General features: G+C 49.2%; 2 protein-coding genes across 12 annotated transcripts in view; both read right to left on the reverse strand.

Annotated features, from left to right (window-relative positions):
* The window catches only part of ZFYVE27 (zinc finger FYVE-type containing 27), a 100,527-nt gene extending 97,395 nt beyond the window's left edge, over nucleotides 1-3,132 (reverse strand). For 3 of the 8 annotated variants that reach the window (XM_073794106.1, XM_033841956.2, XM_033841957.2), the window contains exons 1-2: nucleotides 2,957-3,108; nucleotides 1,029-1,226 (exon numbers count right to left, since the gene is read on the reverse strand). In XM_073794106.1, the coding sequence (XP_073650207.1) occupies nucleotides 1,029-1,225 (197 nt within the window). In that variant the 5' untranslated portion in view covers nucleotide 1,226; nucleotides 2,957-3,108. Of the gene's footprint in view, nucleotides 1-1,028; nucleotides 1,227-2,956 lie in introns of those variants that run through there. The other 5 variants (XM_073794105.1, XM_073794104.1, XM_033841954.2 and 2 more) reach the window with 5 other exon arrangements.
* An 8,937-nt stretch (nucleotides 3,133-12,069) lies between these two features.
* Nucleotides 12,070-16,634, reverse strand: MARVELD1 (MARVEL domain containing 1). Of its 4 annotated transcripts, XM_019939760.3 has the most exons (3): nucleotides 15,338-16,634; nucleotides 14,391-14,677; nucleotides 12,070-12,657 (listed from the first exon to the last, which is right to left on the reverse strand). In XM_019939760.3, the coding sequence occupies exon 1, from the start codon at nucleotides 16,455-16,457 to the stop codon at nucleotides 15,936-15,938; it is 522 nt and encodes a 173-aa protein (XP_019795319.2). In that variant the 5' UTR covers nucleotides 16,458-16,634; the 3' UTR covers nucleotides 12,070-12,657; nucleotides 14,391-14,677; nucleotides 15,338-15,935. The 4 variants fall into 4 exon arrangements, with proteins under 4 accessions (XP_019795319.2, XP_019795321.2, XP_019795320.2 ...); XM_019939762.3 differs by lacking the exon at nucleotides 14,391-14,677; XM_019939761.3 differs by having other exon boundaries at nucleotides 14,396-16,634.
* Nucleotides 16,635-22,274: the final 5,640 nt, after the last annotated feature.

The following is a 22,274-nucleotide window of genomic DNA, read 5'->3' on the forward strand; positions in this document are numbered from 1 at the left end:
CAATCCCACCACATCCTCAGATTTCTAATTTCATAAAATGGAAAAATCCTAATACATTAGTGCCAAGAAGCACTAAGAGACCAGTGCTGGAAAAGGAGAAGGGCAGGATATATTTAACTTTTGTGCTTTGCCACGAAAAGGCAAAACACACATACATACAAACACATGTATATACATACACACATACGTTTGCATGCACAGGTGCATGCGCGCACGTGCACACACACACACAGTAGAAAACGCCAGAGAGCACAGCCCCGTGCTTTCCAGAGCCCACACACTCCCCTAAGGAAGACCACGATTCATTTCAGCTAGTTGGTCATGGTGGGATTACAAAGCGAGCCCCTCCTTACACCATCTGAGAAAATCTGAATATGAACTGGGTATAGGGTGACAACAAGGAATCATTGTTAATTGTGTTAGGTATGATGTTACCTTATTTTTTTTTAAAAAGTCATTATTATTTAGAGACAAACTAAATAATGTGTTTAGGGAGCAGAGTGGTATATATCTATAATTTTAAATACTTTAGCATAAGAAATAAAGTGAGCTGAAAGGAGAAAAAAGAAAATTACCAAGGATGAAAATCAAAGTAGAACAGGAACAAAAACTTTTGAGAGCCATAATCCTAAAGGATTAGTGAAAATAGTATCTGCTTATTCATAGCTATTTGCATCCTAATTTTAATATGAATTATGCTAATGTTGGGAGAGAAGGGGAAAAAAAGCCTGCTCTGGATATAAAAGGCCCAATGGTCAAGGCTAGCTAGCAGTCCTCAGGTATGAGCTTATTCAGCCACAAAGAAGAAACCCTGGTGAAAGGCCAGATGGTTCCCAGTGCCTGCCTCTCCTGGGTTGGGCCTGAGACACAGGGTCTAGAATAAACCCAGAGGCCCAAAGTACCTCCCAGAACTGCTCCTCACCAGCGCAGAAAGGATAACCCAGCCATTGCCTGAGTGGCCAGTGCAATTACAAAGCAGGAAGGCAGAAGGCCCAGCAGGTTAGAGCAACCCTAAATAAAATCTGTACCTGAGCAAATACCGGACACCATCACCTGCATCCTTCAGAGGTTCCAGGTAGATCTCCAGCCTCTTGTAGGACAGAACCAAGTTGAAAAGATCAAACGCCGGGGACTTGGCAGGAGCAGTTGGAGACTCCAGGGGAGCCTCGGGGACCATGCTGGGGCTCACCTCTGGCCCACACCCCTCTCGCTCTGAGGTCTGCATCCTGTAACCATAAGAATCCCTGACATTTGCATTGCACTTCCAATGCCCAACACACTTCCACTTGCATTATTATTATTATTATTATTTTTTTTGTGGTACGCGGGCCTCTCACTGCTGTGGCCTCTCCCGTTGCGGAGCACAGGCTCCGGACACACAGGCTCAGCGGCCACGGCTCACGGTCCCAGCCGCTCCGCGGCATGTGGGATCTTCCCGGACCGGGGCACGAACCCATGTCCCCTGCATCGGCAGGCAGACTCTCAACCACTGCGCCACCAGGGAAGCCCCACTTGCATTATTTCATGTGATGCCATAATAAACCTATGAGGTAGGCAGGGCTACAGGTGGAAAGCCTATTTCACAGAGGAAGACACATTCAGCAAGGTGAAGTGAATGACCCAGATAGAGCTGACCCTTGAACAACATGGGTTTGAACTTCACGGTTCCACTTATATGCAGATTTTTTCCAACAGTAAATACTACAGTTCTACACAATCTACAGTTGGTTGAATCCTCGGATGCCCAACGGCGGATACGGAGGGACCGCGTGGAGGGAGGGCGTACTGTAAGTCATACTCCAATTTTTGACTTCACAGAGGGTCAGCGCTCCTAACCCCTGCGTTGTTCAAGGGTCAACTGTATAAAATCCTGCTCTTCTGACTCTCCATCTAATGTTCTTTTCCCCACAGACCCATCAAGAGTATAAACCATGAAGACCAAGCACACATGGTTGCTGGTGAGAGGCAGCCTGGGGTCTCAAGTGAAACGATGTCCTGAAATATTTTTCTCCCACTCTTTACTTAGTTAATTCCTACTCATCACTCAGGTATCGGCTTAAACAGCACTCCCTTGCTCTGAGAAGTCTTTGCCAACAACCCCAGTCTGGACTGGAAGACCCTCCCCAATGCTCCCAAAGGATCATGTACTCAGTACCCTAACAGCATTTATCACACCAAGCAAAACTCCCTTCTTTCTTGCCAGTCTGCCCCTCTTAACTTTGAGTTCCAGCAGGTCAAAGACTACATCTTCCATTCACCACTGTTTCCGCACACAATGGGAATGTAATAAATGCTCGCTGAGTGAGTGAATTAATTGCCCACCCTCCAGGACCCCAGAGCTTTCTTCCACCCTGCTGCATGCTCTAAGCTTTCCCTCTCCCTTCTGTTCCCAACAACCTCCTGAACCATCCCTGCCCATTACCCACCCCTTTTTCCCCTTGAACCCTACGGGGCAGTCACCACCTTCCATAAAACCCCATTCCCTCCTCTCTTCTCTGATGGGGATAGCCACAAAACTCTCACCGTCTCTCCTAATTTCAAAGTCCGACCCAAACGCTAAGCAGTAAACAAGGAGGTAGACCCTTGGCCCACAGCAACAAAAGCCAGTTCCAGGCAAGGGGCTGCGATCTGGGACGACGAGGGGAGGAGGGTGTTTGAAGGGGAGGGTAACAAAGGGGCCACCAGGAACCCGAGACCCCCTCTGGAGGAGCTAGGATGAAAGGACCCAAGGCGGGCGCGAAGTAAGCGCCCAGGAAGGGGTGAAGCAGGTCTGCGCCGGCAGAGGCCGGACCATCACCCCTGCAGCCCAGGGAGCCGGACGGGGCCCTGAGACCCAAACCACAGAAGACCACACCCAAGGTCGCTGGGCCAGCAGGTGGCGGCCCCCGCGGCGTTCTGGCGCCCAACTCCGCACAGTCGGCGGACACACCAGAGTGGGGTGGGGGTGGCACCTCACCTAAGCGGTCGCTGCGACGGTGGGGAAGGGGCGGGGACGGCCAGGAGGCACTGATAGGGCCACCGGACCCCGGCGCGTTTCCTCAGGCCCGCCCCACCACGACGCGCCTCTTCCCAAGGCCTCTCTGAAGTCGCAGTACTGAGAACCTCCGCCGCCTCCCCCGCCCTCGCTTCCGGGACGCGACTGCTCGGCGGCGGCGTGCCCTTGACGTCATCGCTCCCGCCCCGCCTCCCGCCCGACTCCCGGGTTCAGCTCCGCCCGCTCTAGGACAGGTGAGCGCCCTCGTCCGCACTACGCCTGCGCGCCTTTTCTTCCTCAGCCAGGATCCTGGGCTCAGCTGTAGTCCTACCCGACGGCGGTTCGCTAAACCCTGGGAGTTTAGGGAACCCCACCCCTCGCTGTCCCCGCGTCGTTTTGGATTCCGGCAGGGAACAGTTGGAGAGAAGCTAATCTGAAGAATTTACGTCTGCATCCTCCCCTCACCAAATTTGGCACTTACCTCACCCCCTGGGGACCGTGAGCTTACAAAAGGCAGAAACCATATCCCTGCTTGCCCAATGCCTAGCAGAGAATGCAATTCCGTTCAGCGTTTCCTGAGTAGCTACTGTGTACAGGGTCCTGGGCAAGCTCTTCCCAATTCAACCCACTTCTCACTGTGTTGCCCGGTTAATCGCCCTTAAAGCATGCATCCGATGCCTTTGCATTAATAATAATAACACTAACATTTATTTACGGAGGGCTTACCAGGCGCCAGGCACTGGACTAAGCTCTCTGTAGGCATTATCTTAGCTAGTCCTCCTCCAACAACGCTATTAGGGTTATCGCCATTTCACAGATGAGGAATCTGAGATTTGTCAAGGAACTTCAGTGTCTCTCAGCTAGTATGCAACTGTGAGCTGGGATTTTAACCTCTGTGTCATCTGACCCTGGTTCCCCCAACCATACCATAACCACCTTAGTCTGCATTTACTGGCCTCATCCCCTGCTACTTCCCTACAGGAGCCTCTTAACTTCAGCCAACTGAACTCCTCCATTGTTACCTTCAAGTGCCCCTTGCATTCTGGTCTCCTTACATTGCTTGTGCTGTGAGCTCCGGGAGGAATGCCCTTCTCCCACTTGTGCTTGGGTCCAAATCCAACCCATTCATCTGGGCAGGAGTCAAATGTCTACACTCCTTCCCTGATTGCCCCAGCCAGAAGGAATCACTTCCCCCTCCAAACAGCCAGAAGGTAGACAGATACAAATCAGCCACTCACCACTAAACTATATTCAGAAATCCCCTTGCTTTTTAGAGGAACGGGCCTGGCTTTGTGGCTGGGCCAGTCTTGTCTGATGGACTCTGCCTCTCCTTTAAGATGAGGCTAGGAGAAGCAGAGAAAGAAGAATGTTTTTTCTTCATTATCTTTACCTGTAATTCCACCTTCAGTAATTTACTCCAAAGGTAGATTTCACTTTCTTTGAAATCCCTCCTTCTTAGGTCTGCCTGGACCATTGGCCTCAGGCTGACTGTAGCTAGTAGTTTTATTGGTTCTCTCTCCTGGCAGCTATAGAATTGAGGGCCATCATTCCAGAACTCCTAGACATTACTTGAGGAAAACACTGGAGGATACAAAAAGGCTCTAAAGACCAGAAAGGGACAACAGTCATGGCCCATCAATGAACAAAGGCTTCCCCTGGTAACTAGAAACTGGTCAACTGGAGTCTGCTTTCTGGGAACTGACTCTGATTTTTCATAATCAAGTTCTCCTGGTTCCTTCCTTCCCTTCTCCAGCATTCTGAGTCTTCACTTCTTGCCTCAAATCCTGGTGCCACTGATGTTTTCCCCTGGATAGCTGATAGGTGGGAGAGACTAAGGGAGAAAATAAAATAGAAAAAGAGGATAATTAATACCTTAACATGACATTTTTCAGAGGTTAGTCTTTGAATCTATAAGCAAGTGTGTATATGGTCCACATAATTGAATTTCACTGGGGCTCTTGGAGAAATATTAGCAAGAAATGTTAGGTAGAACAAGCTGGAAAAATATGAGCAGGAAGAGAAGGGAATGTCTAAGCACAGCTTTCTCCACCAGATGGCGCTCTCACCCACTCTTACACAGACTTGTTCAGAAGCCTCTCTAAACTTGGGGTTTCTGGCGATGGTCTCTCATGCCACCATTTCTTGCATATACCAGATCTTCTCATGCTTCTAGCTGCATTGGTTATCTCTTGCTGTGTAACAATTATTTCAAAACTTACTGGCTTATCAAAACCGCAAAAAACCAAAAAACTTAGCAGCTTAAAACAATGATAAATATGTATTATTTGGCTTTTGGGTGGTTTTTGCAGGAAACTGCAAGCAGCTTGGTGGGTGGTTTTGGCCCAGGGGCTTTTGTGAGGTTGTACTCAGATGCTGGCCAGGGCTGCTGTCATCTGAAGGCTTGATGGGGCTGAAGGATTGGCTTCCTCACATAGCAGACTGGTTGGTGCTGGCTCTTGTGCTGACAGGCTGGCAAGGGGTTTCAGTTCCTCTCCACCTGGGACTCTCCAGAAGGCATCTCGAGTGTCCTCGCGACATGGAGGCTGACTTCCCCCAGAGCAGGAAATCCAAGAGGGAGCAAAGCAGGAAGCTACAAGGTCTTCTATGCCATATCCTCAAAAGTCACACACTGTCACTTTCACAATATCCTGTTGGTTTTACGAGTGCGAACTAGTCAACATTCCAATGCATAGTGGGAAGATTATACAACAGCATAACTACCAGAAGGTGAGAATTATCGGGGCCATCCTGGAGGCCATCTTGGAGGCTGGCTGCTGTGTGCTGTTCTGTCGGCTTAGATTACCTTTCCTTCCACCTCATCTCCCCCTGCTCACCTTTTAACATCCAGCTTGAATATCAGGTTCTTTGTAAAGACTTCCCCAAATAATTCCTCACTTCCTCCTCTGTGTTTACACAGAACTCTTTCATCTCTATTAAGCACCTATCACCTTGCATTTCTTTTTTCTTTCTTTCTTTCTTTTTTTTTTTTTTTTTTTTTTTTTTTGGCCACGCAGCACGCAGGATCTTAGTTCCCCAACCAGGCATCAAACCTATACCCCCCTGCAGTGGAAACTCGGAGTCTTAACCACTGGACCGCCAGGGAAGTCCCTCACCTTGCATTTCAATCTTTCTCTTGAACATGACTATTTCCCTCATTGTGTCCTGAATTCCTGAGAGCAGGGGGACTGTGACTTAACATCTTGCCAGTCCCAGTTTCTGCCAAGTACATAGCACAGCCCTGGCATAGTAGGTACTCAATGAATGCTTGTTTTAAAATAAATGAGTAAAACAAAAAATAACAAGTGTTGGTGAGGATGTGGAGAAACAAGAACCTTGTGTGCTGTTGGTGGGAACGTAAATGGTGCAGACTCTATGGAAAACAATATGGCAGTTCCTAAAAAAGTTAAACAGAATCACCATATGATCCAGCAATGCCACTTCTGGGCATATACCCAAAAGAACTGAAAGCAGAGTCTCGAAGAGATATTTGTATACCCATGTTCACAGCAGTTTTAATCACAAAAGGTGGAAGCAACCCAAGTGTCCATTAATGGATGAATGGATAAACAAAATGTGGTGTATACATACACAATGGGCTATTTTTACTTAAAAAATAAGGAAATTCTGACACATGCTACAACATGAATGAACCTTGAGGACATTGATGCTGAGTGAAGAGCTCAGCCAGTCACAAAAAGACAAATACTGTATGATTACACTTATATGAGGTATCTAGAGCAGTGAAATTCCTAGAGACAGAAAGTACTGGATAGTGGTTGTCAGGGGCTAGAGGGAGGGGGAATGGAGATTGATTATTTAATGAGTACAGACTTTCAGTTTTGCAAGATGAGAAGAGTTCTGAAGATGGTTGCCCAACAGCGTGAACATATTTAATACCAACGAACTGTACATTTAAAAAATGGTTAAGGGGGCTTCCCTGGTGGCGCACTGGTTGAGAATCCGCCTGCTAACGCAGGGGACACGGGTTCGAGCCCTAGTCTGGGAAGATCCCACATGCCGTGGAGCAACTAGGCCCGTGAGCCACAACTACTGAACCTACGCGTCTGGAGCCTGTGCTCCCCAACAAGAGAGGCCGCGACAGTGAGAGCCCGCGCACAGCGATGAAGAGTGGCCCCTGCTTGTCACAACTAGAGAAAGCCCTCCCACAGAAACGAAGACCCAACACAGCCAAAAATAAATAAATAAAAACAAATGTGCGGTTTAAAAAAAAAAAAGGTTAAGATGGGGACTTCCCTGGTGGTGCAGTGGTTAAGAATCTGCCCGCCAATGCAGGGGGCACAGGTTTGATCCCTGGTCCAGGAAGATCCCACATGCCGTGGAGCAATAAATCCCATGCGCCACAACTACCGAGCCTGCGCTCTAGAGCCTGCAAGCCACAACTACTGAGCCCACGAGCCACAACTACCGAAGCCCATGCACCTAGAGCCCGTGCTCCACAAGAAAAGCCACCGCAATGAGAAGCCAGTGCACCGCAACAGAGAGTAAGCTCTGATCGCCGCAACTAGAGAAAGCCTGTGTGCAGCAACAAAGACCCAACGCAGCCTAAATAAATAAACTTATTTTTTTTAAATGGTTAAGATGGTAAATTTTATGTTATGTGTATTTTGCCACAATTTTTAAAAATTTTAAACGGAGGAATGATGGATAAAGAAAGTGTGATATATCCAGTCAGTGGAATACTAATATTTATCATTAAAAGGAACGTATTGATACATGCTACAACATAGATGAACCTTGAAAACATTATGCCATGTAGACACAAAAGGCCACATATTGTATGATTCCATTTACACTAAGTGTCCAGCGCAGGCGAGTCCATACAGACAGAAAGTAGATTGATTTAGTGGCTGCCAGGGACTGGCGGGAAGAAGGAATTGGGAGTGACTAATAGGTACAGCGCTTCTTTTTCGGGTGATGGAAATGTTCTGGAATTGGATAGTGGTGATAGTTGCACAACTTTGTGAATATACTAAAGCCACTGAATTGTACACTCTAAAACGGAGAATTTCTGCGTGAAATTTTATCTTACAGGAACTGTTTCAATTCTTTTAAATGAATGAATAAATGAAAGAAACATTTGACTGATATGTATTTTTAGATTCTCTTTAATATTTGGGTTTACTCTAGTATTTAAACTTAATATTTGGGTATATTTTTGGATTAATAACTCACTGCCATTGCTCTGAAAAGTGTTCAATAAATAACATCTTTATGTTCTTGTACCTGGGAAAGAAGCCCTCACGAGTAATGAGTTTTCCAGCTGTGACACAGTGAGTTGTTGGACAAACACAGCACGGAAATGAATGTCTGCTGTTATACTCTTACTCAACAGCTCTTGGCAGCCATGAAAACAACCATTCATCAAACACAGGGGCAAAAAAAGTCTCGAAGAGCAAGGCAATGAAAACCTCAGCAATAAAACCTGTGGCCTCCCAGCAAAGAAGCAGTTAACTGTCCACCCAAAAGTCCTTTTCCCTCTTCCAGGGTATAGAGTTGTATAGCCGGGCAGCTGTTGCCCCACCATGGACTACACCTTCCAGCCTCCTTGCATATAGATTATTCGGTCATGTGACTCCACAAAAGAAGTGAGTGATGAGAGTCACTTCTAGTCCAAGGCATTTAAATGTCGGAAATCTACTCCTCCCGCTTTTCTCCCAAATGCCAGCTCAAAGCAGAGGGGATAGCGGGCCACAAAGTGGGAGAAGCCTAAGTCCCTGAATCACTCACATCCTGGAAACCTCCCACTGACCTGGAATATCCACAATGGACAACTATGTGAGGCAGAAATAGATTTGTATGTGAACAACAAATAGACTTTTGTTATATTAAGCCACTGAAATGTTGAGGTGTGTTTGTTACAGCAGCTAAACACCAATATTCATTCATTCCACCAAATAACTACTTATTATGTGCCTTTCATGGGAATATAGAGAAGAATAGCCTGGAATTCTTCCCTCAAAAAGTTCTCATTCTAAATTGGAGAATTAGATGAGAGAATTAATGGGAGAGACAACTTGAATAAAAATGCCACGAATGGAAAGGCAGTAGGTGAGCCACAAAAAACCCTGTATAGACCAATTACCATTAACGAAACTGAGAGAATTAACCAAAAAACTTCCTAAAAGGGAGTTCCCTTGTGGCCTAGTGGTTAGGACTCCAGGCTTTCACTTCCATGGCCCCGGTTCAACCCCTCATCGGGGAACTGAGATCCCACAAGCCGCACAGCTTGGCTAAAAACAAATAAATAAAACAAAAAAAGCTTCCTAAAAGGCATCAGGACCAGGTTATTTTGTAGACAATTTTATTAAACCCATCAGTAAAATGATATGGTTAAACTATTCCAGAGAACAGAACAAGATGGAAAACTTTCCAATTTATTCTGAGTCCAGAATTACCATCCATGATACAAATGTCAGGCAAGAGCACACACACAAATAAACAAATTTCATCTGGAACATAGGTAATAAAAATAGCAAAAGAGGGCTTCCCTGGTGGCGCAGTGCTTGAGAGTCCGCCTGCCGATGCTGGGGACACGGGTTCATGCCCCAGTCCGGGAAGATCCCACATGCCGTGGAGCGGCTGGGCCCGTGAGCCATGGCCGCTGAGCCTGTGCTCCACAACGGGAGGGGTCACAACAGTGAGAGGCCTCGCGTACCGCAAAAAAAAAAAAAAAAAAAAAAAAAATCCACCTGCCAATGCAGGGGACAAGGGTTTGATCCCTGGTCCGGGAAGATCCCACATGCCGTGAAGAAACTAAGCCCGTGCGCCACGACTAACAACTACTGAAGCCCACATGCCTAAAGCCTGTGCTCAAACAAGAGAACAAGAGAAGCCACCGCAGTGAGAAGCTCGCGCACCGCAATGAAGAGAAGAGTAGTCCCTGCTCTCTGCAACTAGAGAAAGCCCACGAGCAGCAGCAAAGACCCAACGCAGCCAAAAATAAATAATTACATAAATTAAAAAAAAAGAATAAAATAAAATAAAAATTCCCACTGTGGTAGTGGAATTCTTTCTCCAAAAAAATAACAAAATTAAATTATAAGGACTAGAGCTATATTATTATATTATAGAACATTAGAAAGTGTTTAGAACTATATTATTGCTAAATTTTAAAAGCAAGTTGTAGAAGAGCCTGAATGTATATGTGTGTATTTGGGTGAGCATCCAGATATTTCGTTAGTTATAAAAATTGAGGAAGAAGGCTTAATAGTGAACAATGGCTTATTGCTCAGGTGTGAGGTTAGGATGATCGAATGACTTCTCTTTTTACTTTGTACACTTCTGTACAGGTAAAAAAATTTAATGGGTATATATTACTATTTTATTCTACAAATAACAATTGTAACAAACAAAAACAATAAAAATATAAATAGTGCTAACGAGACCTTTCTCCCATATCCCTGCCCTTTCCTTTTTATGCCTGAAAAGGAATTCTTAATTCTCCTTCCTCACCATTGACCATCCCACTCCCATCCTAGAAAAGCAGGAAAAGTAATAGATAGAAATGAACAAACCCCTCGGATTCCCCAGACCCAAATGGGCTCAGTTATGTCCCCAAGGAGCAGTGTCTTATTTCAAAGTGCCCCCAGCATTAAACAGGAAATGTCAGATTAGACCATTCCTGAACACCTGGTCTCTAGGAGGGAAAACCAAACTCCACCTCTACCTCAGAGCCTGCCCAGAGGCCCACAGGGCTTAGCAACTGGCTGCTGAGGATAGTAAGAGAACATCTACTTTCCAGGTCCAGTCCTGCCACTTGCCAGCTATGTGACCATGGATAAGGCCTTCTCCTCTCTGGGGCTCTATTTCTTCTATTGAATGGGGGTGACAATGCCAACCTCTAAGACTGGTGACAAGATCAAATAAGGTAATGGAACATTTTCAATTGCAAATATTCCACCGAGCTAAAGTGGAGCAGGTGGCTTACCAGCCTTTGCATAAAGGCCACTTTTTATTTTGTGTGATATTCATTAATTGACACAGAGGGAAGAGGGGAGAAAGGGAGGATCTTGGGCAGCTGGTGGCATTCTCCTCCAACCTGGAAATGCAAACCATGAAGAGGAGGATGAGAGAAAGAGAGAGAGAGTTTGTGCTGTATTTTGTTTGTTTGTTTGTTTTTGGGTTTTTTTGCGGTACGCGGGCCTCTCACTGTTGTGGCCTCTCCCGTTGCGGAGCACACGCTCCGGACGCGCAGGCTCAGCGGCCATGGCTCACGGGCCTACCTGCTCCGCGGCACGTGGGATCTTCCCGGACCGGGGCACGAACCCGTGTCCCCTGCATCGGCAAGCGGACTCTCAACCACTGCGCCACCAGGGAAGCCCTGTGCTGTATTTTGAGGAGGGTGCTTTGAAGAGAGTGGGTGTGGAGCACACACAGCATCAGATCCCTGCCTGGAGCTGTTCTAGGGGTGCTTTGAGATCTGCCAGCAGAACTCTATGTCCCGGCTGTGGACATCAGGCCCAGGTCACAGGAGGGAGGAGCCGACAAGAAGCCTGTTAACTGCCCTCCAGCCCTTTCCAGGGTACCTCAGTCAGCAGGCTGAGGCTGGAAGGCAGAGAGGGGGGACCAGATTGGGTGTGTCTAGAAGGCAACACCAGAACAATGATCTGCAGGAAAGAACCAGAGCCTGGGCTCCAGGACACCCCACTCTGGCCCCAGTCAGCTCTGTGACATTAAACAAGTTGCCACTCCACCCTGGGGTTCATCTCCCCTTCTGTAATATGATGGGCTTGGACCAGAACAGGACCCTCTGGTTCCGTGACCATAGTCATCCTGTGCCTGCCTATCAGGCAGTGGAACTTCCCAAACAGAGGGTCCATTGAGAGCAGGGGTGGGAGCTTCTGGAATTCCCTTCAGCCTCAGTCAGCGACAGACACAGGGAGTTCTCTTCCTGATTCCTGTGCCCTGCCCTAACTGTACTGGAAATCTATGACCTCATTTTTCTTTCCCTCCCAGAAAGAAGGGGAAGCCGGGGAGGCAGACAAGTGTGGCAAAATGAGAAGATGGAGGGAGGCTAGGGGACCTGACACAGAGTGTTACTGCAGGGGGCAGGAGAGAAGACACATACACCCAGATCAGACAAACAAACTTTATTCAGAAAAGCATATTAGTAATCACCACTAAACTACTGAAAGAAGCACATTGGTCCCCTCTTCTCCCTACCCTCCCTCACCCTCCCACGCACACCCTCTCTTTGGCCTTTGTAGAATACTGGAGAAATCCTCTCCTGGGCCCACAAGTGGTCCCAGACTTTTGGGCTGGGGGCAGCCCACAGCAGGGTCAGGTTGGATCGAGTCCTGGAGTCCAGAGAGGGAGGCCAAGGAGACTGCCTCCAGTATCCAAAAGTTCCGGGCCAGCTCAGGTAGTCATTCCCATGGCACAGGGCCCCGAGGAGAAGGAGAGGATGGGTGTGGGAGCTGTCTTCATGTCCTTCTCACATCTGGAGAAGCCGTGGGAGGCCAAGTGGGAAGGCACATCTAGACGAGCCAGTGAGCTCTGGAATGTTTCAGGCACATGTGGCTGTATAAGGTACGGTTAAGGCCAAGGATACGTCTGCTCCTGAGTAAGGTCAGCTAACCACAGACAAAGCACTATGGGCTGCGGGCTAAGAAGAGGTCCTCAAAGGGCCGGATCTGAGCTGAGGATGCAGCTTATGTGATGATCTAAAAAAGAGAAAAGAACACATGCTGGAGCTCAAAAGCCATTGTTTAGGGTTCAGGGGTGCACGGCTCAGTTCCAGGTATCTGGAAGCTTGTACCCAAGTCATAACGCAAGCAGAATAGGAATTTCTCTACGTCAAGGCAAAATGAACCTTCACCGTCTTGGCTCTTCCACCGAATGATGTGGAAAGGGAGCTGCTGGGCAAAGATTATTCCCTCTCCCCACCTCCTTATATGGCCAGTGAAAACACTGAAACCCTCTGCTGGCCCAGGGAAGGGGCCCTGGGAGAGGTCAGAATGACTGGCTCTGGGAGTTTCCATGGCCTCAACAGCATGGAAATCTGCAACAGAAGAACCAAAGTTGCTGGGCTTCCAAGACACCTCCAGTATCCCAGCAAAGGTCACCCCCAGGTTCTGGCTGGCACCAGCAGTGGGCACTAAGGAAACAGGTACCCTGCCTGGAGCATGGCAGCAGGACCCCAGCCTAACTGAGATGCTGAAGGGCTCAGTGTTCTGGGATTTCCCGGAGGACAGAAAACAATAGCAACAACAATAACACAAATAACCACAATTTTAATGGTCACAGAGTTTCAGTTTTGCAAGATGAAAAAGTTCTGGAGATGGACGGTGCTGATCGCTGCACAGCAATGTGAATGGATTTAATGCCACTGAACTGTACGCTTTAAAGACAGTTTCGATGGTCAATTGTATGTTATGAATATTTTACCACAATTAAAAAAATTTTTTTTTCCAAAGGTAACCATGGGGATTCCCCGGCGGTCCAGCGGTTAGGACTCTGCACTTTCACTGCCGAGGGTGCAGGTTCGATCCCTGGTCTGGGAATTAAGATCCCACAAGCCACGTGGTGTGGACAAAAATATTAAAATAAATAAAGATAACCATATTAACAGCATCTAACATGTATTGACCCCCTACTGTATACAGCACAGCCTGGTTCTGAAGAGGTCAGACTGCCAGAGTTCAAATCCGAACTCACCAGCTGGGAGACTCTAGGTAAGTCACTTAACCTCTCTGTGACTCATTTTCCTCATACAGAATATGGAAATAATACTAGAACCCAGCTCAGTAGGGTTGTTGAGAGAATGAAATGAATACATAAGTGCTTCGAGCAGTGCCGGGCACAAAGATGTAAAGATGGTGACTATGTAAAACTCACAAAAGCACTCCACATCCCCACCCAGATCTTCACCACTACAACAGAGAAACCTAAGACTTTTCTTCCTAAACTCTACAAACACGCTCACAAAAAAGCATTCTGGTTTCCCCTATTCTAGTTTCTAATCCAGAGAGGGTTGAACTTTTTCAAAGAGCAGACCTTTGAAGGATTTAGCAAAAAGGTTGAATTGTTGTCATAACCCTTTGGACATTGTGGTTATTACTGTCACCCCTTCAACTTGCTCCTGAATAAAAACACTTCAACTTTTTTTTTTTTTTGCGGTACGTGGGCCTCTCACTGTTGTGGCCTCTCCCGTTGCAGAGCACAGGCTCCGGACGTGCAGGCTCAGCGGCCATGGCTCACGGGCCCAGCCGCTCCGCAGCATGTGGGATCCTCCCGGACCGGGGCACAAACCCGTGTCCCCTGCATCAGCAGGCGGACTCCCAACCACTGCGCCACCAGGGAAGCCCAAATCCTTTATCTTTTAGAAAAGGAGCGGGCTCTGGGTTTTTTTATTCAAAGGCCTATGAGCTCGCCAGAAAGCCAAGAGGCATCTTACCTTACCAAGGCTGGGCCAGCTGTTCATCCCAGATCCCGAGTTTTCTTCTCTGTTTGGTGTGACCCACCCCTGCCAGTTGCTTATGGTCAATGCCAGCATCTCTTACAGGTGATGTTCCTTTTGACTGGGAAACCAGGAAACCATCTGGACAACCTTGGCTTCATTTCCCAAACAATGTAAAGGAATGTTCAATCCACAGTTTCCCCAGGCTCTCGCTGGCCTGGCACGGCCGGCTATCTTCTCTTTAATGGAGCGGGTGCGGGGCCTCCCTCTGCTATAGAAATTCCCTGGGAAAGAGAAGGAGTGCCCCTTGTCTTCAAACAGACCACAGCCAACGGGTCGGGACCCTTGGTGATAAATGAGAGCCAGGACGACACACGGCTGCTTGGCACCTTAGGTGGAAAAAGCTGGTCCAGGTCCAGAGGCAGTTAACACTGTAAACTAAGTTACTTGGGCTTCTTTTAGAGCAGGACTTCTCAAAGCCTTTCATATGCTAATGAGCACTGAGAATCTTCAAGAAGGGGAGAAAGCACCTTAGACAAACCCTTTGGGCCTTGAAACCCTCTATTAGAGGGTAGCTCCAGAATCCGGATTCCTGGGAACAACCAATGCTTTAAAGTAAACAACGCTAGACTGAGAGTCCAAAGACCGGGTTCTAATCTTTTTCTGGCTGTTCGCAAGAGCAAGCTCTGAGTCTCCATCTGCAAAAAGAAAGGGGTGGGGCTCGCCTAGCATTCCTTGACGTTGGTGTGGTATCCCTAATGCAAAAAAGATATTGGGAGGTGGGGACGGAACAGAAACCTGTGAGAGGAAGGCTGGGAAGGCGAGGCCAGGGAAGCTGGTGGGCGTTAGGAACTGGCCTCCGTGAACCGCGAGGACAAAGACGGAACAGGAGGAGAAAGAAGACTCCAAAGGTGCAAGGGTACAGCCCCCTTATCCATCCTCACCTTTGCAGATGGGCCCCAGCGCAAGACATCAAAGAACCGAGGGATGGCCCGGAAGGACTGCGCAGGATGCCCGCACAATCCCAAACTAAAACCACACCCGTCGCTCATCCCAGGACCAGTGGAGGCCCGTCCCCAGCTCCGCCCGCGGCGTCATGCCTGCCTTTTTCAGCACTCGAGGCTGGAAGAGGGGCCAGGGCAAGGGGGTGCTCTTCCAAACGCGGAGCGAGAGGGAGGGGGCAGTGGCGCCGCCAGTAGACTGGTTCCAATTTGGGAGCCTCCCCCGGATCTACGCGGCGCCTGTCCACGTCTCGCTCTCGGCCGGGAAGGGGATGAGGAACCGCGAGGCTTCGCCTCGGGGCGGCCCGACTGAAAGAGTGCGTCCGCCCCTCGGATGCGGCTCTGCCCTGGTCCCAGGAGACGGCACAGCTGTCCGGACTCTGGACTGCGGCGAAGCCGTCGGACGGAAACTGCGATCCGGGCGCCGGGGCGCGGGCGGCGGCAGGAACGCAGGGCGAGGCGAGGGGAGGGAGCCGGGGCGCACGGGCGCGGGGCGGTGGCGGCAGGAAGGACGGGTCCCCCGCCCCGCGGCGCAGCGACCTCACGCCACCTCCTGCTCGCCCTGGTAGTGGCGGCAGCAGCCGTAGAGCGCTGAGAGCAGGTAGAGGCCGAGGCAGAGGCCGCCGCAGACGGCGGCCGCCAGGAAGGCGTGGTAGGCGCAGGACATCTGGTAATCCTTGAGGTTGCAGTAGCTGTGGCTCTGCGTCTGGCTGATCATGATGCCCATCGCGGCGCCGTAGAGCGCGGCCGCCAGCAGGTCGTGTGCCACGTTGACCACCAGCCAGCGCGAGCCCAGCACGGGCACCAGCTCGTGCTTGCCCAGCAGCGTGAGGAAGTAGAGGCCCAGGGTCAGCAGCCAGAAGAGCACGGACACGAAGAGCGCGAAGTGCACCGGGCCCTGGTACCTGCTTGTGGCGATGGTGATCCAGAAGGCGGCGCCGGCCAACAGCTGCAGCAGCCGCAGCACGCCCAGCGGGCCGCGCAGAAAGGCCCGCTGCAGGCTCACCGCGCCGCGGGCCGCCCGCGCCTGGGGCGGCGGCTGGCGCGGGGGCGGCGGGAGCATGGCCCCCGGGCGCGGTGGCGGCGGCGGCGGCGCCCCGAGCAGCGGAATGGCGACGTCTGGCTCGCGGAGGTGGCCCGGCCGACGTGCCCCTGAGCCCGCCGCGGCCTCCTCGCTCCCCTCCGAGTCCTCCTCTCTTCCTCTCCCCTTCTCCCCACTCTACCTCCCCTCTCTCCTCCTCTCTCTCCTCCCCTCTCTCCTCCCCGCAGCCCTCCTCTTTTTCTCCGTTTCTCTCTCTCTCCACCCCTCCTGTCCGCCCTCTCCCTTCCCCTCCTCCTTCTCCACCCCCACTCGCTCCTCCGGGCTTCCTGCCTTGTCTCTTTGGGCCTCGCCCACCACCCTGGTGCCCCCCTTCCCGTCGGCGCCAAACTCCCAGCTCGGATTCCTTCCTCCTTGGAGCAGGGCGGAGGGCACCCCAGCTGGCCGTGGGTCTTCCGCTCCGTCCGACTGGGCCGAGTTTGCCACAACTGCTCACCCTGCCTGCCCTGGCTCCCTGGCTCCGGTCCAGCCTCGAAGCTGAGAGTCGTCTTCTGGAGGTGGAGCGTCCCCTCAGTGTTAGGCTGGGCCTTTTTCTTTCTTCTCCCTCCCGTCCTAATAGTTCACTGGGGCCTCCCGGCCCTTCCTTGGCGCTGGAGGAGAGCAGTGCCAGGCTTAAGCTGCCATCTCTTCTCACCTGGACATCCGAATATCATATCCTGCCAGTGCCCACCCCAAACTTATTCTGTCCAAAGATGGGCTCAGACTTTGTCTCAGCCATCCGAGTTCTCATGTCAGTGAAAGGGACCATCACCTGCTCCAGGCCACACTGCCCCTCCCGTGCCACAAAGCAAAGTCCTATTAGTCCAATCTCTTTTTTCCAACCTTCTTTGCCATCGAGCATATTAAAAATAGGCTTCCCGGCATGACCAGGACACAAACCCAGCTCTAAGAGACAGCAAAGCCCAACAATGCTTTACATTACTGCTATTACTGCGATTTGCAGGAATTCTCATTTAAGCCTCAAAGAACCCCCGAGATACATACAATTATTTTCCTCATCTTGTGGAGGAGAAAAACGGAATCTACAGAGGTTAAGACCACGAAACTGGTAACTGCTGCTGGTCTCTCTTCCCTCCCCTTCTGATCCAACCTTTGTGCACTGTGGCATCTTTCTAAAACACAGACCTGGTTGTATATACACTGCTTCCCCTACTGACCACAGAATAGGGTTCTATCTCTTCTATGGGGATGTTTCACAATCTGGCCCCAACCGACTTCCAATTTCCTGGTTTTCCACTTCCTTTTCTTACCCATGCTTGCACCCAGCATGCCAACCCCACCAAACCTCTTAAGGTTCCCAAAGAGTCTCAGAATGCCCTTCATTCCCAGACCCCATTTGTCTGGCAAATTGCTACTTATCCTTCAATGCCCAGTTTAAATATTCCTCCCCTTGGTTTAGCCTCCCAGGCTGTTGATTGCTGGCTCTTCTAGGCCCCCCTTGGATGTTCCCTCTGTAGTAGCTGAGTCAGCTACATCATAACCATTGGTTATCAAGTCTTATCCATCTTTTCCTGTGCCTGGCACGTAAGAGACTCAGTAAATGTCTGTGGAGTGGAAGACTGGGTGGCTGCAGGAACAGCAGTGGAAGTGAGAGGACCCCTCTTGTCCTGGGGACTGTACATGCATCAGACCCCCAGCTTATCCTACCCCACAGAGCTCGTTTCTCGTCTCTTGGTAATGGGATGAGGCAGCTGGCCCCTGGCTCCCCTTGAGGGAGAAAAACTACGTGGCTTCTCAGGGAGCTAATGCCTCCCACTGCCAACTCAGCCCCACCTACGGGTACCTGAATGCATATTTTAAGTGAACAAATGGTGGTGTATACCACCCGCGTTTTTTGGTAAGACAGCATGGCATAAAGGCTCAGGGTGTAAACCCTGGAGACAGACTGCCTGGCTACTTCTCACTGCTTTACCACTCCCTGGTGCTGGGACCTGGGGGGGTCTGTACCTCAGTTTCCTCATCTGTGAAATCTTTTCATTCAGCAAATAGATATTAAGCACCTAGTAAGTGCTAGGCACCATCTGAGGGGCTAGGGATACATAATATATATGTGATTATTATGAACTGAATGCTTACTATACACTTTATATAAAGTGAGCACTTTATTGTTCTACCTAATCCTTATACCAGCTCTTTAAAATAACTGGTATTAACTCTGATTCACTGATGGGGAAACCAAGGCTTAGAGAGGTAAGGAAGTGGACCATGCTCACAGAGCTGATGAGTGACAGTTTAAATAGCAGCCTGGGTGTGGCTGACTCCAGGTCCACATTCAATATGCTTTTATATACTTTCACATATTTAATTCTCAGCTACTGCCACAGGGACCCAGAAAGGTTACATGACTTGCCCAAAGAAACACAGCTACTAAGTGTCAGTGTGGGGACTCAAACCTAGGTCTTCCGATCCCAATTTCAGGGCTGTTCCTTCAGCAACCCTGAGCAACCCCTGGAGAGACATCCTCAATGTCTTCAGGGTGCCAGTCTCGAGTGTGGTTGGAGCTAGGATGTGCAGCTGGGCACTGAATCTGGTGCTGCACTGATGACAGAGAATTATGACAACCACACAAACTGCCTCTGTAAGTGGGGGACCTAAGCCAACAAACATTTAGAGGCAGACAAGAGAATCCTTCCCTCTTCTAAAAAGGCGTCTGGGGCTTCCCTGGTGGCACAGTGGTTAAGAATCTGCCTGCCAACACAGGGGACACGGGTTCGAGCCCTGATCCGGGAAGATCCCACATGCCATGAGCAACTAAGCCTGTGCGCCACAACTACTGAGCCTGCGCTCTAGAGCCCACGAGTCACAACTACTGAGCCCATGCACCACAACTACTGAAGCCCGCACGCCTAGAGCCCGTGCTCTGCAGCAAAAGAAGCCACCGCAATGAGAAGCCCACACACCTCAACAAAGGGTAGCCCCCGCTTGCCGCAACTAGAGAAAGCCCGTGCAGCAACGAAAGCCCAACGCAGCCAAAAATAAATAAAAACTAAAGAATAAATAAATAATTAAAAAGGCATCAGGAGAGTTGGGGTGGGGCGCCACCTGGTGGACACAAACTTTTGGCTTCACAAGGCAAATCCTACTCCTTATAAGGAAGAGCCTTTGGCGGCTTTCAGGAGATATTTTTAGCCTCTGGAATCTTGAAGACATTCCAAAAGACGGTCCACAGACTCCGCAAAAGCATAACCATGCACAAAGATCTTGATACCTCCAACGCAACAAGTATGGTCTAAACACCTGCTGGATGCAAACAATCTGGGTGTGGAGTGCAGGAATGAAGAGGACCAATGCTTGCCCTCAAAGTGTTTGCACTCTGCTGGTAGGGGAGGGACAGATGTGGACACAAATGGACACAAAAAAGAGGCATGGATGAGAATTATAAGGAAAATACAAAAGGGAAAGAGTATCGTGATGGGAGGGCTGAGGAAAGATTCAAAAACAAGTGTCATTTGAGGATGCATAGAGTTTTGACAAGCAGAGGTGGGGGATAGGTGTCTTGGACGAGGCAGCCTCCCATCAGGCAGGTCCTGAGCATCCCTGGATGTTATCACTGAGTATGCCAAGAATGCAAGGCCATGACAGCTCTTTCCGCAACCATTTCTCAGTGTTGTGTTTGCAGCCAGCAACTTTGAGGGATGAGGGAACATCTTCTCCCAGACACAGAGCAGACTCACTTATTGCTTACGATAAAAGTGGTGAGGTAGGAGGGGACTGTGGTGGGTTTTCCAAGCTCAGAGCTCCGCAGCTGTGACGCAAACCCGCTGCATGTGTAACATCCACCTGGGTCCCTCTGTAGTGCCCCCGTGAAACTTGAGAACAAGGGAAAGATGTGTAACAATGGTGCTAATGCTGCTTGCTGTGCCAACAGCGGTCAATCCTTTGTCTCTGACTCAGGAATCCTGTGTCTTCTGCCAGCATTTATGAAACGACAGCAGGCTAGCTTTTTAGCTTATAAATGGGGTAAATCCCAGCCCCTGACAGGTGTTCTAGGCAGAGGGAACAGTGTGAGCAAAAACGGGGCTAGCTTGTCTAGGGAACAAGTAGTGACACTAGATAGATACTGTGAGCCCCAATGCAATGACATTCGATATGCCCAGAGGGGGAGGCAACCCGTAATAAGGAGGAAGGTGTAGCCCACTCTGAGATCCCACGATCAGCTCTTACTGTTCACAGTCAGATTCTATTCTGTTCTCAGTCTCTGGGCTACTGTAAACATACTGTATATATAGACTCAACTCACAGTGGTTTAACACCTTTTATGTCCCAAGCCCTGAGCTGGCACTTGACCCAAATCAGTAATTGTGGCACGCAGGCTCAGTAGTTGTGGTGCACTTAGTTGCTCGGTGGCAATGTGTAATCTTCCCGGACCAGAGCTCGAACCCGTGTCCTCTGCATTGGCAGGCGGATTCTTAACCACTGCGCCACCAGGGAAGCCCCTGAACGGTGTATTTTTTTTAATGTTTCTATAATGCACCATTTGCCTGTAGGACTTTGTTGTTTTCAGCCTGTTCAGTTTGTAAGTTCACAGAAGAGGGTTGTTGTAAGTTGCTTTTTGTAACGTCCTAAGCAGAAGGATGCTTTTTAAAAAGCTTAGAATGATCAGGTCATTTATCAAGAAAAACGGAGTTGACTCAAGAGTCCCACTGTTGCTTGTCAAGTGAGTGTGGAAGTTCTCTCTGTTCTCCCCAGAACAGAACATTCAGCAACAACAAACCCATGGGAACAAGTCTCAGCCCCACTGGGGGATCATTTGTGACTGTCCAGCTGCTTGAACAATTCCTGCAGCATAGGGAGGGAAGGAGTCGAATGCTGCTTTAGTGTCTGTAGCAAGGTTTATATTATGCACTGTGCCTATAGCACCTTACTTCATCCTCACAGCAACGCTCACAGGTGGGTATGATTATTCCCATTTTATAGATGAGAAAATAGAGAAGCAGAGAGGTTAAGTTATTTGCCTAAGGTTAAACAGCTAGAACCCCTTTCCTAGACTCTACTCCCCTAAAAACTAGCACCTTGCTGAGCCATATTGGAACCTAGGGCGAAAGGAAAAATGTGTGCCCCTATGTGCACTTATCAAAACATCCTTCCATATTTTGAACCAAATGGAAAAAGTGGATAAAATCTCTACGATCAAAAAACACAACCATATATAAAGCCCTGTGTTGCCCAATCTGTTCGCACAATATTGTCAACACTCACAAAGCCAATTGGCAGGAGACACAATGGCGGCCTTCCTGGGAACCGCGGGCTGATTGGAAATGACTGTTCCCATTGCAAAATGATAGTGTCATAAAACAAACAACAGCCTGTCTTTATGTTAAATGTCAATACTTTGTTCATCATGGATATTTTGCATTATTTTGATTTTTAAAGATATTACATTAAAATATTTATCCTAATTATGGAGTTTTTTGTTGCCCCCTCAAATATTGCACCCAAGGAGTGTTCCCCTTGCTTCACCTTAATCTGATCCCTGGTAAAGCCAGGTCTTGGCCTGAATTACCCCAGGGCTCCATTCCCCAGGGTAGGCCTTCACTAAACAGGGCCCTGTTGGGGAGTGAATCCCAGATCCTCCACTCTTGCATGGCCTCACGGAAGTGCCTCATCTTCTCATCAGAAATATTGAATCACAAAGCTGTAGCAATAGAAATGGTTCCATTCTGTGGTAAGCACACAATGGTCACATGCCTGCAAAGATGTCTGGAGGCACCAGATATTCTCTACCCAGCCTTAGTCACATCTGACCCAGAAGCCACAAGTCCCCAATTCCTACACTGATAT

Source organism: Tursiops truncatus, chromosome 16 (genome assembly GCF_011762595.2).
Source record: "Tursiops truncatus isolate mTurTru1 chromosome 16, mTurTru1.mat.Y, whole genome shotgun sequence".
In the NCBI taxonomy this organism is placed as follows: domain Eukaryota; kingdom Metazoa; phylum Chordata; class Mammalia; order Artiodactyla; family Delphinidae; genus Tursiops; species Tursiops truncatus.

Excerpts from the sequence above, each read along its gene's own strand:
- MARVELD1 (XM_019939762.3), bottom strand. The coding sequence starts at position 16,457 with ATGCTCCCGCCGCCCCCGCGCCAGCCGCCGCCCCAGGCGCGGGCGGCC.